General features: G+C 42.5%; 1 protein-coding gene across 3 annotated transcripts in view; it reads left to right on the forward strand.

The window, feature by feature from the left end:
• MARK1 (microtubule affinity regulating kinase 1) overlaps positions 1 to 15787 on the forward strand; it is a 121439-nt gene that overhangs the window by 60791 nt on the left and 44861 nt on the right. For all 3 annotated transcript variants that reach the window (XM_084783611.1, XM_084783609.1, XM_084783610.1), the window contains exons 2-3: positions 12153 to 12356; positions 13779 to 13832. In XM_084783611.1, coding sequence (XP_084639737.1) covers positions 12153 to 12356; positions 13779 to 13832 — 258 coding nt within the window. The remainder of the gene's footprint in view (positions 1 to 12152; positions 12357 to 13778; positions 13833 to 15787) is intronic.

Below are 15787 nucleotides of genomic sequence, written 5' to 3' on the forward strand. Positions count from 1 at the left end.
CCTTCCTTCCTTCCTTCCTTCCTTCCTTCCTTCCTTCCTTTTTTTTAAATTCTAAGACAGGGTTTCTCTGTGTAGCCCTGGCTGTTCTGGACTTGCTCTGTAGACCAGGCTGGCCTTGAACTCACAGACAACCACCTGCCTCTGCCTCCCGAGTGCTGGGATTAAAGGTGTGCATCACCACCGCCCCACTAAGTACTTTCTTTCATGCAATTCTCATTGAGTTCAAGGCCTTGGAGATGTAGGTAATTGCTGTCATTTAAAGATGAGTAAGGGAGGGGAAATTTGGAGAGGGGGCATCTCAAATGTCCCAGACCTCAGCAGCATGAACAGTTTGTTTCTAGGGTTGCTTGGTTTATAGCTTGTTTTCATTTCATTGTTTCTTTTATTTACAGTATCCCCTGACCTAAAACCTCTGATGCACGATATCCCCCCTTTTTAAAAAAATAATTGCAGGACTTTTAACAGAAGAAAATCATGATATGTCTTTTCTTGTTTTAATAAAATATTTTGTTAGTTCTTTGAGAATTTTGTAGTGTATTTTGATTTATTCAGCCCCACTTCTCACCTCTTAACTTCTCCCACATCTACTTCCACCCCACCTCCTCCCTCCCAGCTTCATGTACTTTTACATTTTTTTTTAAACCTACTAAGTCTCATACGTGCTGCCCATGTCCTTATGAGTATGGGTTCCACTAGCGTGAGGTTGACCTACCAGGGTCCACGCCCTTAAAGAAAACTGACTGTTCCTCCTGCAGCAGCCCTCAATTGTCAGTAAATTCTCAGTTAGGAGGGGCATTCCTGAACCCCCCCCCCACACACACACACACACAACCATGCTGGAGTCTTGCCTGACTTGATCTTGTCCCGGCAACCACGGCTCCTTGGGAGCTCCTGAGTGCAGTGTCCTGTCCCGCCAGGAAGATGGTCCTCCCAGACCGCTGGCCCTGATCGTCTTTCTGTCCTCTCTTCCTCAGTGCACCTAATCACTGGGGGATAAGGAGTAGGACGCAGATGTCCCCTTTGTGGCTGAGCCCTCCGCATGCACTCTGCACTGTGAGCAGTTGTGAGTTTCAGCATAAGCTGCGCCCACTGTGTAAAGGAACTTCTCTAATGAGGGCCGAGAGCTGCACTAGCCTGTGTGCATGAGGCTGTGAAGCGAGAGTGCAGGTGGATGCTAATGACTTGTTTTAAAGGAAATACTGTATTCGCTGTATTTAGACTAAACAGAAGAGGGAAGTGGTGAAGTGGAGGGTTAGAAGTTTATGCCTGGTAACAACTCAGACTAGAGCTGTTATTTATTTACAAGGTTAAAAACTAGATTTCCTGACAGATTGAATATGAGGTGAAAGAATGGAAGGGCTTGGAATAGAGATCAAGTTGGGAGTTGCTGAGGTTAGGGTGGTTGAAGATCAGTTGCTGACAAGCATACGAGTGGACAGGTCATGGTGACAGGTGGACATAAGTGAAATTCAAGAGAGATAGTTAGAGATGGAACTTAAAGCAATAGCACAACAGACCCAGACATGGCCTCCAGCAACAGCATGGGCCTGAATGTCACCATGGCCTCAGGTGGCAACCCAGGCCGCTCAGATCAGCGTGTTCCCCTGTGGTAGCACCTCCCTCAGATACCCACATGGGTTCAGGTGGCAGTCTGCCCATGGACACCGCATGGCCTTTAGTGGTAACTTGGGACACAGATGTCGACACACAACCAGCTGCATCAGGACCATGAACCCAGACACGGCCCTTTGCAGTAGCCCAGGCCAGGCCATCACCACGGCCTCAGACAGGCTGCTCAGACGCGCCTTTTCCTCACCACTGTCCAGTCTTCATTTTCACCTTTCTTTACAGTGTTTGAACCCCTTGCCTTCACTTTCTCTCCTACCTCCCCACTGAGTACTCCATCTTTCCTGTCTCTCCATCACAAATTCACTCATTGTAGTAGGGCCAGTGGCAAGCCAGTGTGGGCATCTAGGCGGCTGTCTTCTGGCCACCCCGGCTTACACACAATTTTATAATCACCTTTTAGTTATACTCATTAATATAAGTTCAGTTAGAATAACATTGTATATATTTGAAATATATAATAGAAAAATAAAGTGTTTGTGCACCCCAGTGTTTCTGTGACTCCTAGCTTCTCTCCCTAGAGGTTATGACTCACATTCCGTCTCTGTGGAACGGTCTGGAGGGACCTGTGCTTACTGAAGCGTATGCACTGATGGACGCTCAGGCACCCGCACAGGCACCCGCACACATACAAGGACACGCCACCCACACAGAACCAGTTCCTGCTGATGGACATTTATGCTGCTTCTGCCTTTTGCTGGGACAGTGCTGCAGTATGCATCTTTGTAGCGTTCTTCTTTGGGTGTGCCTGTGATTAAATAATTAGAAGTAAGATTGGTAACCTAAAGATCAAAGGGATTAGTTGGGAGAGGAGGCGCTGGGGACTGAACCCAGTGGCTTGTTCTTACTGAGTGTGCTTTTTCATAGATTGATAAGGGTTTACCACTTCTTTCATATAAAATTTATATCAGTCTTCCTGTTGGCCAATAATTAAGAGTGTCCCTAATTGTAAAGTACCTCTACCAGCTAGCACTCTCTAAACTTAGTCATCACTAACCTAACAATGGAACGTTAGTCACTGCACTTGTAGTGTATAGTTATCCTCGTTGTACCTGGCTGTCCTCGTAAGTCTAAAAGTCAAGTGCATACTTTTTAAAGCTGTCTACGCATGTCCTCTGCATATCTGCTCTTGCCACTGAGTGTTTTGATAGATTCAATGAAGCTTTAGTATTAGAAAATCCACCATCTGCCCAGTATCTTAAAATTGCTTTTCTCAGCTTATTAATTTGTATTGTTTCTATAGAGTTTGTGTGTGTTTCATAAATCAGCGCTGGGCACTGTGCTGCCTTTACTTCCAACATAGTGGAAGAGGGACACAGAGCTGCATACAGCAAGACTTTGTCTCAGACACAAAAACACCACCCACTCAGTGTTTTAAAGTTAGTGGTATTAAATTTTATATTTTTAAAAATGGATTCTGCTTTCTGTCATACTTAGATATTTCAAATGAGGGAAAATCACACAAACACAGAAACAGGAAAAACCAGTTATATGCTTGCTTATTGTGTCCTCAAGTTCTTTTAAGGCTTCTTAGTGCACATGTCTGTTGCCTGCCTGCCTGCCTGTCTGTCTGTCCATTTGTCTTTAGCCTACTGAAAATTTATCTTGGGGTATAGAGTGGTACTCTACACTGAGAGACCTAAATTTATCTTTTCTAGTTATAATATTATTTTTCTATTAATGTGAATTATACATTTTGACTTTTGTTTCTGGGATTTTCCTTTGTGTTTGAGTCTGCTACTCAAACTTCTGTAGTTCTCGTTATTTGAAACTCTGTGAAGTTGCTTCTCTCATTGCTTTGTCATGGCTAGACACATTTAACTGTGGTGGTTTTCTGGTTTTTGGAAAAGTCACTGGCGCTGGAGAGAGAACTCAGTGTTTGAGTATTTACTACTCTTGCCGAGGACCTGATTTTGATTCCCAGCACCCATGTCAGGCAGCTGACAACCACCTCTAGGTCCAGCGCCAGGGCATCTGGTGCCATTCTGGCCTCTGTAAGCACTTACATACATGTACACATAACCACACCCACACACAATATACATATATATTTAGGAAATCAAAGTTCAGCCCTCTAGAATGAATCCAGGAGACTGCATGTGGTCTGTATCCAGTTGAGTTGTGTGTGTTTGGCATTAAAGAGAAGAAAACAAGTAGCTGCTAAGATTCAGGAAATACATGATCTATCCACTGAGCTATCAGGGATGAATGAAAACTTGAATCTAAGAAGAGAAGCAGACTTAAGAGCAGTTCACATAAAATTACTGTGAGTTAAGATATTTGTGAAATGAATGGACATATGTTTTAAAAATCTTCAGAAGTCCCAAGCCATTCTTGGTGACTTTACTAGAACATTTTCTCCTCTGTACTGGTAGAACTCTTACTTGCTGTACCTCCATTGTCACCAAATCCACTCACTGACCCGCTCAGCCCCAGTCACTTGTTCTTTCAGCTGTTTTCTCAGCTAGTCTTGTTAAAAAGCATTCTTGGATCTTACTAGATACTTCAGTCTTTGTCTTTTTAAATCTTCCTCTCCTGGTCAATGGATTTTATTTATGTGTTTGTGTGTGCACATGCTTGCACAATGGTGTACATGTGGAGACCAGAGAACAGCGTCTAGCAGCTGGTTCTCTCCTTCACCATGTGGGTCCTGAGGATCAAACTCAGGCTGTCACGTTGTCAGGCTTGTTGGCAGATAGTCCCCTAACCAGTTGACTTTTCTACTAGTCATTCCAATAATTTTACCTTGCTATTTTGTTGGTACCTGTTTGACAAGCTCCATGTTAAAATCAGTATCTGTTTTCCTAATAACTTGCCTCTGGAGATCTGAACATTGCTGCCAATATTAACACCGCCTGACCTGTCCCAGCCACACTAAATCTGTAACTCCAAACTCAGCTGGACTGGCAGCACTACCCAGCACCTTCCTCAATGCCTTTGGTGAACTTGTCTTTCCTGTGAATAACAGAGGTTATTTTAAGAATTTTTTGCTGTCTGAAATCCTCTCTGTCCCATCTTCACTCTTAGAAAATACTTTAGCCAACATCCAGGGAAACCAAGAACCATCAGATCAGAACTCGTCCAGCCTCCCACTGTCCAGCAGACACATCTTCTACATCTAGACCTGCTCTCTCTTCCTTTCTGCTTGCTACAGGAGAAGAGATTTTCTCTCCTAGCTGCCAGACAGTCTCTCCATCAAGGCTCTGGTTCCTCTTGCCTTCCACCCTCCTAGGAACTCACCTTCCTTCTTGCTTCAAACTTTTTCCCTACATCCCTACGTCATCCTTTCATTGGCATTAAATACAGTCAGTTCTCACCTTAAAAAAAAAAAAAGCAAAGGAGCAGTCACCTCCTTCACCTGTGGACCTGTTTTTCCTGGATACCTTGTCATTGCATCCTCAAAGCCAACTGCTCATCTGCTGTAGCTGCTCCAGGTCTCCAGACATAGTAGAGTATTCAGAGAAAGTGTGAGGCTGGTTAGCTGGGCATGGAAGCATCCTGTTTAGAAGTAGCTAAGCAAATGTTGCAAGGAAAACATAAGGAAAGTTTCTGTGGTCTGGGATAGATTTTTTTGTTTTGGGGGGGGTTGTTTTGTTTTGTTTTGTTTTTCAAGACAGGGTTTCTCTGTGTGGCCTTGACTATTCCTGGACTCGCTTTGTAGACCAGGCTGGCCTCAAACTCACTGTAATCTGCCTGCCTCTGCCTCCCAGGTGCACCACCACCGCCTGACTTAGCATGGAAATTGGAAGGGCTGATTCTGTTTGTTAAGTCTGTAAAAGTCAATTTACAATTTTAACTATATGTATACACAGTTGCTACAATGTAGAGTTTAAGGACTGGGGCAGTGCTTTGTTAAAAATAGCAATAGGATGACAAGAACTGTTCATTGAGCCTGGTCTTATTAAAGGAGGGGCAGGTGCTCTGGCCAGATGACAGGCTCCTCCTGGGGCTTATGTCTAAGCCGAACATGAGGTATTCTTAAGAGTTGACTTAGTGATTTTTCTCAGAATGTAATTGAGACTGTTTCCTCTCTCTAGCAACTTTATTGAACTCAAGTAGCATTTCCATAAAAATATTTTACTGATTTACTTATATTTTCTGGTTTTATAGTTATCCTAGATGAAAAAAGATTTTCCCCATACATATCCTTCTTTATTAAATGTATTGCAGATCATCAGCGCTCCTGCTATGTTGTATGGGACAGTTGATGGGACATGCTTAGGGGTTGTCGCTCATTTTTACTTCCTGGTCTCCAAACAGAGGTAGTAAATTGTGATTTTTTTCTCAAGTAGAGTTAACTTCACCTCCTGAACATTTACCCAATTATAATGACAAGTCATTAATATGCTGTTAGCTAATATCGGCTAAGATTTTCCTTTAGGTGCATTGGGTCTGTTAATAAGCCACATTAGCCACTTTTTAAAAACTCAATATACTGTTTAGGTTGTTTTTAACAAGCTGTTTCTGGTTCCTCAGAATAGATCTTGGAAAAGATTACCTTTAACACAAAAGGTTTGGAAAATCGTGCATCTCCTCTGGAAGACAGCACATCGCCACCTGTAGGGCTTCTTAGGTCCTGCAGTGCTTAACATTGGAGCTGTCAAGTTTTTGTGGCAGTTTAAGAGCCAGCTTTTTAAAATAGCTAAACTTAAGTTTTTATATCTTATGCTTCTGGAAATGGGCATCTGAATACCATCACATCTGTGAAGTATAAAATAAAATCATTCTTCTGTTTGTTATATTGGGTTGAATAAGTTTAGTTTTGTTGATTTTTTTTTTTCTGGTTGTGTTGTTTTGTTCTGTGGTGCTGAGGAGTGACCCTTAAGCTCTTCTCATACTAGGCAAGCACTAGACCACTGTGCTACAGGACTCGCTCAATGTTTCTGACTTTAAAGATAGATAAAATAATTATTGGTTACTTCCAAAAGGGCTTACGTGGGGTACTTAAAATAAAGCATACCGTGCTGACTGGGTCTATTCAGTGACACTGCGATATTGAATGACAGAGACAGTTCTCAGCCCCTTAAGAACATACATTAGTAGATGGCACTCACATTGGAAAGCTTTAGGTGCCGTTTAAAAGACGTGCTGAGTGCTGGAGCAGCACGGAGGGGAGTCATAGGTCTTCCCTTCTCAATGAACAGACCTCTCTTCAGTGGATTAAATACAGTTATGTTCATGACGCTGCTGTTTTCAGAGGCACCACACACCATTGTACGGTTTCCATCTGAAACAGTACCGTGGAGGATAGTGGGCACATTCTGTGCGATCCTGTAGTGTGTAACAAAGGAAGCACACCCAATGAGGGAGAGCTTCTGATGGGGTTCACATTAACTGTGATTTACAATTGGTTTGGTTGTAAGTTGAGATACTGCTTTTTTGGCTTACTTTGCATATCATTTTCTGGTGTTACTTGTATTCTCCCTTTTTCATCTACTTCTAAGCTAATAAAATCTTTCCTAGTATCCCATTTTAATTTCTCTCTTGGCTTCTTACTGCTGTGTTGTAATTTCAGATGCACTTCTGAACAGAACAATAAAGTGTGCATCATAGTTTATTGCAGCCTATACAGGCTTGGACACTGATACACGCTTACTTCCATGTCTTATGGTCAATGATAACATTATAATAGTTTGCCTTAGGTGGCCCTGTGTTCGTTAAAGACATTAAGAAGTAGGAAGTGTGTACTTAGTCATATCAACACACACGTGTTCTTTATTCCACTGTGTAGATGCACTTGCTCTCTGAGACCACTACTTTAACAGCCCATACAGAGCATTAGTGTGCCTGAATTAACACATGCCTTCAGCTTTTATTCCTCACTCTGAAACATCTCTGTCTTGCCTGGAAAGAACATTTTCATTGGATAAAGACTTTGGAGTGCATTTGTTTTTTCAAACTTTTTTCTCAAAGTGCAAATTCCTGGCAGCATGCAGCAGACCAGATCCTCACTACTTCCCCTTGGCTTCTGCCCGCAACCTCTACCATGCTTCTTGAAGATTCTCTTGCTCATATTTAGAAAAGTTCTTATAACTGATAGAAAAATCCCTTAGTCCTCCATGACTTTGTTTTTCTTAAGATTTTCTCTTACTTTCTAGCCATTTTTGTTAGCACCAGCTGCATCCACAGATTCTTGTAGCTAGTAGAACTTGTTTCCCACTTGAATTTACGTTTGCTTGGAACTTAATGAACTAGGGTTTGTTTCCAGATAGAAACTGCATGTGGGTGTGTGTGTGGGGTGGGGTCATTTCCCCTGGCCTGGTGATACACCTGTCATCCCAGCACTCAGGAAGCCGAGGCAGAAGATCATGAAATAGTGCTAGTGTCAGTTAGATACAGTGTAGACCTTCTCCCTTTTCTTCTTCTTGGTTTATCATGATGGCCTCTATACCGTAGCTCTGGCTGTCCTGGAACTCACTATATAGACCAGGCTGGCTTCAAACTCACAGCAATCCAACCACCTCTGTATCCTGAGTGCTGGCATTGAGGGTATGCACTACCACACCTGGTCCTGAGAGACCCTCTTTAGGGGTGGGGGTGGGGGACAGTTTCAATTAGTGAAGAGTCTTTTCTTACATCCTCAGCTTCTTTCTCAATTTTGCATGCTTTCTGCATCTAGCTTTTCTAAGCTGTCTAAGGATTGCCTTTAATGTTTTGTCCAGAAACCTGTATATTCTAATCTGCTGGCAGGCTTGCTCAATAGAAGCTTTTACTCTGTTATTGAAAGCATAATTTCCAGACTCTTTTACTACCATGACTTGGTAAAATGCATTCGATGTTATCAGTTGTAAGTAGCTAGGACCTGTATTTGGGCTGATGTAAGTTACTTTAAAAGTAGCATATTGTGGAGTCTGGGGCAGAGCTGTGGTAGCCCTACCTTGCATTCTGATACTGTGGGTCTCACTTCTCAGGAAGTGTGAATATCCAGTCACTAAGCAAGGCTTGTATCTGTGAGAAAACACCACGGTACTCACTAGATATGAGACTGCGTTTTAACCACTGACACAGCTTTGGTCGTTGGTATCACTGCAGCTCTGTAGAGAGTCCTGGGCCTTCTGCTCACTCTGGGGTAATTTGGAGCGTGTGCTCTTTTTCACTGTAGTATCTCATAGCAGTCTCATTTCCTCAGCTACTGCCAGCATCACACAAAGGAGAAGTCTCCTGGAAGAGTAAACAGGCTCCTTGTCCCCGGATAGGTGTTTGTTTCCTTCTTGATTAGACATGGAGCACCGTCAACTTGACATGTCATGAGAAGGAGCAAAGCATGCCGGTTTGGGCATGTGTGAACACACATGAGCAGATGGGGTGAGAAGGGAGAGTTTTACTTCAGTGTTTCAGGAGGAAATAATGAAGTACTTGTTTTATCAAGGAATTCTTTACAAGGTGATGTCTCCCCATCTCTCCTCTCTAACCCTAGCCCTCCACTTCACTCTAGCCTCTTGTGTGGCAGCCCTTGCGTGGCAGCCCTTGCTTTGCAGTCCCTGCTCTGCCTCACTGTGTCTCGCACCAGTGCTTTCTTGGCTCACATACTTATCCCTTTCTCTCTGTTTCCCTCTGCTGAGGCAGAAATTGCTTGAGGACAGATATTTTGTCTGTTTCGTTTCCTCTTACCTCTCATTTAGGACAGTACTGTGTACATAATAGGTCAAAATAAAGTTTTGCTGATGGAATAAATGAATCATTGACTAGTGGGGTGGGAGCGACTCGGAAGTGACGTGCTGTTGACTTGGGTCTTTGCCTCCATCGTGAGAACTGAATGGAAGCGCTCTCCCCACTCAGCTGTTTGCTTTTATGCAAGTGGGAAGATGGGGCGCTTGCTCCTGTAATATCAGGCTCGACACAGTTGGGCAAAGAAAATAATGAAAAGAAACCATAGGCAAGCTAGTGAAGGGAGGTGCCACGTACAAGAAAATATTCCTTGCCTAGAACAGAAAACAAACATGACACACCCTTGTGGGAGGATTTGAATTTAGCCATTGAAATTGGAGTCTAATCTTGAGATATATTTATGTATGGTGTAACTACACTGAGAAAAATTGTGAAAACGTAATCCTCTATTGCCTGGAAGGTCTCTGACGTTTCCCTGGTGTTTACAAATGGCACATAGTTGTCCAGAACTTGCCAGGCTGCCTTCTGATTTCAGTACCAAGTCAGAAATAGTTCAGGCAATGAAACATCTCTTACCCAGTGAAACATCCAACACAGTTTTCCTTTTTCTTGTATTCACAGGGTAATCAATCCCACCTTAATTTTTTAGATTTAATTTACTTTATTTTATATGTATGTTTTGCCTGCGTGCATATGTGTGCCTCACATGTGTGGCCGTGCCTTGGAGAGTCCATCAGCAAGGTTGTATTTACCTGCTTCTTATGTTATCCGCACCATAACTGAAGAACAAATAGCAAGTAGCAGATAGCAAAACAACAAACAAAAAAGTACTAACTCCTTTTGGAAATGGTTTGCCTTCTAGCGGTTCTCAAGGACACAGCATTGTTTTAAATTACTTATTAATTCTGTGTCTGTATGTGGGTATGTACGTGTTAGTGCAGGGCCTTTGGAAGTCTGAAGATAGCATCAGATCCCCTGGAGCTAGAGGTACAGGCAGTTGTAAGCCACTGGATAAGGGTCCTGGAAACCAAACTTGGGTCTTCACCAAAAGCAGTACACATTCTTAAGCACTGAGCCATTCTCTCCAGCCTGCACACAGTGTCTATACTAAGTTATTTGTTTACTATTTTCCTCCTTCCCTATGTACAGGGGCAGGGAGCCAGCCTGCCCCAGAACAAGGAGTCTCAGAGGACTCTTGATAGATATGCTTGCATCTGAGACAAAGGAGCCCACCTGGGTCCCAGAGTCCACCGTCATCAAGTACAAACAGCACATGATTATTTATCAATAGAATTTATATTGTAGCTCAGTGACTAAGTATTGGCTTAAAATCAAACACACAATGAATCTAAGGTGTCTCTGGCATATTTCACAATGTGTAGCTTCACTGCAGCCTTGGGTTTTGAACACACAACACCCACTGGTTATATTGTGCACCACCACATCACACAGTGCCAACAAATGTGCCTGAAACACTGGCTCAGAGTTCACTTTTGTATGTTACAGGTTACAGTGTTTTACTGTATACACAAGGGTTTCTTCTCTTATAGAAATATGGTTTTAATTATGGAAAATAAAGACTTGGTTCATGCCTCTAATCCAAGCACTTAGGAGGCAGAGGCAGGCAGATCTCTGTGAGTTTGGGGGCAGCCTGGGTTACAGAGAGTGTTCCAGGACAGCCAAGGCTACACAGAGAAATCCTGTCTCAAAAACAAGCACTTCAAGAGTTTGCCTGGCATCATGTCTCAGCATGACTGTATGTAGATAAATATTTGGACTTTCCTGGGTTAGAGAGTAAACTAGTTACTCTTCTTGTTGCTATGACAGGACTCCTGGCAGGAAGTCACCCAGGAGAAGAATGATGTGTTTTATTTTGGCCCACGGCTCAAGGAGTACTGCCCATCAAGGCAAGGAAGGTGTGTTAGTAGGAGCATGAGGCAGCTGGGCACACTGTATCCAGAGTCAGGAGGCAGAGAAAGATGAAAGTCAGAGTGCAGCCCACTTCCTCCTTTTTATTCAGGCCAGAACTCAGCCCTTAGGGTGATGGCACCCATGTTAAGGTGGATTTTCCCACCTTTATTAATCTCATTTAGGTAATTCCTCAAAGGTGTGCACTGCGTACATCATGTATGGGGAGACACTCCTGCAGCCTCAGCAGTTAGGAGGTGGAGACTAGAGGATCAGAAGTTCACGCTTATTTTGACCCTACATAGTTTGATGTCAGGCCAGTATACATGAAGCCTTGTCTCAAAAAGAAGGAGAAGGAGAAGGAGAAGGAGAAGGAGAAGGAGAAGGAGAAGAAGAAGAAGAAGAAGAAGAAGAAGAAGAAGAAGAAGAAGAAGAAGAAGAAGAAGAAGAAGAAAGATTATAGTCAACAAGTAGACACGATTAAGAAGCCTGGATTGGAGAGCTAACCACATTTGTGAGGGTGTTTGTCATGGTAGGAAAAATGGTGCCCTTCAAATGAGATGGGCGTGGGCAGTGTCACTCAACCTAAAATGGCAAACGCCTTTACAGAAACAGTGGTCTATGAGGTACCCAGCAATCCATCTAACTATTTTGAAAACCAAAATACAGACTTAAAGATGTGTGGAAATTTTTATTTGTATCTACTGGTCAGGAAAATATAATGAACAGTGTGTTCACATTTTAAAATTGTGTAGTATGATGTAATTTCATTGAAGTTGAACTGTTAATGAAAATTATTTGTAATCTTTGTTTTCAAGACAAGGTTTCTCTGTGTATCCCTAGTGTCCTAGACTCACTCTAGACCAGGCTGACCTCAAACTCACAGAGATCTGCCTCTGACTCCTAAGTGCTGGAATTAAAGGCATGCACCACCACCTGGCTATTTGTAGTCTTTTGATTATCCTTTTATAATTGTCTCCGTGACCGTGCGCTCTCATGCTTTTTCCTAGCACACATCTGTGGATGGATATACGGAAGCACACATCCCGCCGACCAAATCAAGTAGCAGACAGAACATTCCCCGGTGTAGAAACTCCATTACGTCAGCAACAGATGAACAGCCTCACATCGGAAATTACCGCTTACAGAAGACAATAGGGAAGGGAAATTTTGCCAAAGTGAAATTGGCAAGACATGTTCTAACAGGTAGAGAGGTAAGCTTGCATAATGCCTTTTGATATTTGCCTGGGTCTTGTTAAAAAGCTTTCTCATGGTTGATGTTGGGGAATAAATGGTACCTGTGGCCTAAGACATACTGGGGTATATGTGCGCAGAGCGTTTGCAGACAGGTCTATTTTGTGGCAGGACTGCTGACCTTTTAACACTAAGGAAAGGCTCCCCTACCTTGTAGCATCGCTGATAGGACAGGTGTGCTACAGATTAGCTGTCCTCAGCTTATCTATCATGTGAACACCCCTGGGTACTGTTGCTACTCTGCCTTTGAAGTAAGGCTGGGATAAGTTTTTATGAATTACTACTTAGGCTAAGATTGGTATAAATGTGTAGAAAAGTCACACACTAACTTTTATCTGTTTGGAGATAACATCGAGCTAATATTACTACCATACAGATAATTTTTTTCAGATGACAAGAGAACGCACTTCTAAAATGTGCTTGCTTGTTTGTTTGGTGAGGGGTTAGACAGGGTCTCTTGTAGCCCAGGCTGGCTTTGAACTTGCTGCCCAGCTGAGACTGACCTTGAAATCTGGATCTTTCTGCTTCCACTTTCTAAGTGCTAAGAATATTGGCTTGCAGAAACCCATCCCACTAATCCCATGCATTTGACATTATTGTGGAACAGTAAAAATGTATATATTTACATGTACTCTAAATTTATAGTGTGTACAGTAAACTACACTATTTAGTACAGACTATTTCAATAAATATTCAAAGTTTTGAATTAGGATTGGATTACTTTCTTCCACAGAGTGTTAGTAAGCTTTCCGTTGCTGTGCACATAATGCCATGCTGATCCCATTGAGTACCTTCCTTCTTGTCCGTTCTACCCTAGGAGCTGTTCGGACACTGGCTGTACTTGGCGGTTTTAGTTTGCTATTAGAAAGTCTGGCACGCGCCTTTTTTAATCCCAGCATTCAGAAAGCAGAGTTCAAAGCCAGCCTGGTCTGCAAAGCAAGTCCAGGACAGCCAGTCTGAAAAAACCAAAAAAAGAAAAAAGAAAAAAAAAGGAAAGAAAGTCTGTGTATCCAGTTTCTTTGCCTGCACAATAGTTTCATTTGCCAAAAATATAAATTTAAAAGCCACTCTTCCTATAATGTTGCCTATCAAGATTTTAAGAAAAATATTAAGATAGAGGATGATTTTTACAATTTTAAAAGGGGAAACATAGAAGAAATAGCAAAAGCTTAATTCCATTGATGTGGAATTGGGAGTTTGATGACAAGTTGATAAATTATGCTGTAAGGCTGCCAAGTTATTAGGACCACGCCTTCCAATTGTGTGAGCATCCACGTAGAAGTAAATGGTGTGTAGTTAAGAGGAAACAAAACTATTTTCTTTGCAGGGTTTATGCACTGAATTACATATTTCAAATGTGGTTTAATGATTCTCTCTTTTAGGTAGCTGTGAAAATAATAGACAAAACTCAGCTGAACCCTACCAGTCTACAAAAGGTATTTAATTAATTTAATAATTAATGTGAAAGTTTGTTAATATATAATTGTCTATAAAGTCTATACAATTTTTTGTTAGGTACAGCATATTTTGTCAGTATATGAAGAAAAGACAGGATCTAAGATGCAGTAATTATGGCTGGTTATAAAGTTGTTTGAAATGTGTCTAATGCAGGCTGAGAATCATATACTCCAAATACTTAGAGAGAAGTGTTTGGGATTCGCTGAGCTTCAGATTTGGGAATATTTGCATAGACTTTAGCAAGATGTGTGTGCCATATGAATTGCCGTTGATATGTAAGATTCTATTTTGTATCAAACATTGTGTAGTATTTTACTTTTATGTGTGTGTCAGTGTATATGGGTTGTACATGCCTGAGTGTGGGTATGGAGCCCTTCTGAGATGCCAGATCCCTTGTGCTGGGGTCAGAGCTGTTTACAGGATGCTGTGTGGGTGCTGGCTCCAGACTCTGAGCTATGACCACTCTGTGAACAGCAGCTGCTGCTAGCCTCTGAGCCATCTCCAGCCCCAAGTTTTGATGTATGTAGAATTCTTCTTAGGTAAAAACCTACTTCAGAGTAATATTTCCTGTAGGCACATCTTTTTCATCGCTTCGTTTGACTCTTCTTTTATGCAGATTCATCTTAGATGGTAAATCACAGTAGACGGTGCTCCGGCAAAGGAAGAAAGCAAAGCAAGAAGGAAGGGAGGACGAGAAAGTAGTTAGGACAGGCTTTGTTTCAGTAGCCAGAGCTGTTGACTTCATTTGTACTTCAGCGGGAAACCTTCTCAGATATGCACTTAGTGTTTTAGGAGCAAAGCAACTGTTGTAGTGTAGGAACTATGTATGCTGTATGGTGAAATTATATTCGTTGTGATTTCAGTAGCATAGAGTAGCATCAGAGTATAGACGTGTCATATAAGTGACTTGGATTCCCAAGAGAGAATCCCAAAAGCAATCCTTAGTTTGCTATGTTTACCCGCAATTTCCATGACTCTCAGATAAGACTGGAACTTTGCATTTGTCAGTCAGAACCTTCTTTCCATTGGCCAGTGCCAGGTAGCTCTGCACTCTGATGCATTTCTCTGTAGAGATCTGTCTCTGGGCTTCATGGATTCCTTTTACATTTGAAACCAGTGAAACTGCAAAGCACAGATGCGTCTGCTTAGTGAGCACTTGGGTTTGCTGGGCTCTTAGCTGAGATGTGAGGTGGCCCAGTACTGACATGTTATAGTCTCTGTGAGGACTTGGCTTCATTGGGCTCTTTTTCTGGGAATGTAGCTAGTACAGAACTGACATGTGGTAGTCTCTCAGGAACCTGTCTTCTCACAGCACCAGCTTTCATCCAACCTGGATCAACTGTGTGAAGGACAAAAGATTCCCTCTCAGGGCTGATGAATTACCTGAAGATGCTTTGGGCCAGGGCCTCTTAAGAACAGCAATTGTCAAACTGCACTCTGGGCCTTGCCCACCTCCCACTACATGTTTTATACTTCTTCTGAGTCACCCCATGAATTACTCTGATAGATGCAGTGATTTCAAGTGACATTTGGAATTCCTGCCAAGATACCCAAGAATGTGGCTCCCTCCCTGGTCTTTCCAGAAGACGTCAAATAACATTGATTTTGCTGGTTAGAACATGAGAACATGTGACCATGAAGGTGATCGTTGCTCATTTGATCTGGCTGCTGATGGAAATGTCTGCAGAGCCTGGTTGCTTTCCCAAACGCACACAGATGATGCAGGTTGTATCTGCTAAGCCTCTCTCTATGAAAAGTCCGTGGTTTGTAAGGCTCTGTTTATAGAACACTTAGACTTGTCCTTGCCCATCACATCAGCAGCGCCTCTCAGTCGGTCATAGCCCAGAATCAGAGTGTAGAGGACAAGTTCTCTGCTTCCCCTGCGTGTCCTCAGTCCTGCCAGCAAGAATACCCAATGTGACTCCATGGGGTG

Source organism: Acomys minous (assembly GCF_964271855.1).
Source record: "Acomys minous genome assembly, chromosome: 1".
Classification (NCBI taxonomy): Eukaryota; Metazoa; Chordata; class Mammalia; order Rodentia; family Muridae; genus Acomys; species Acomys minous.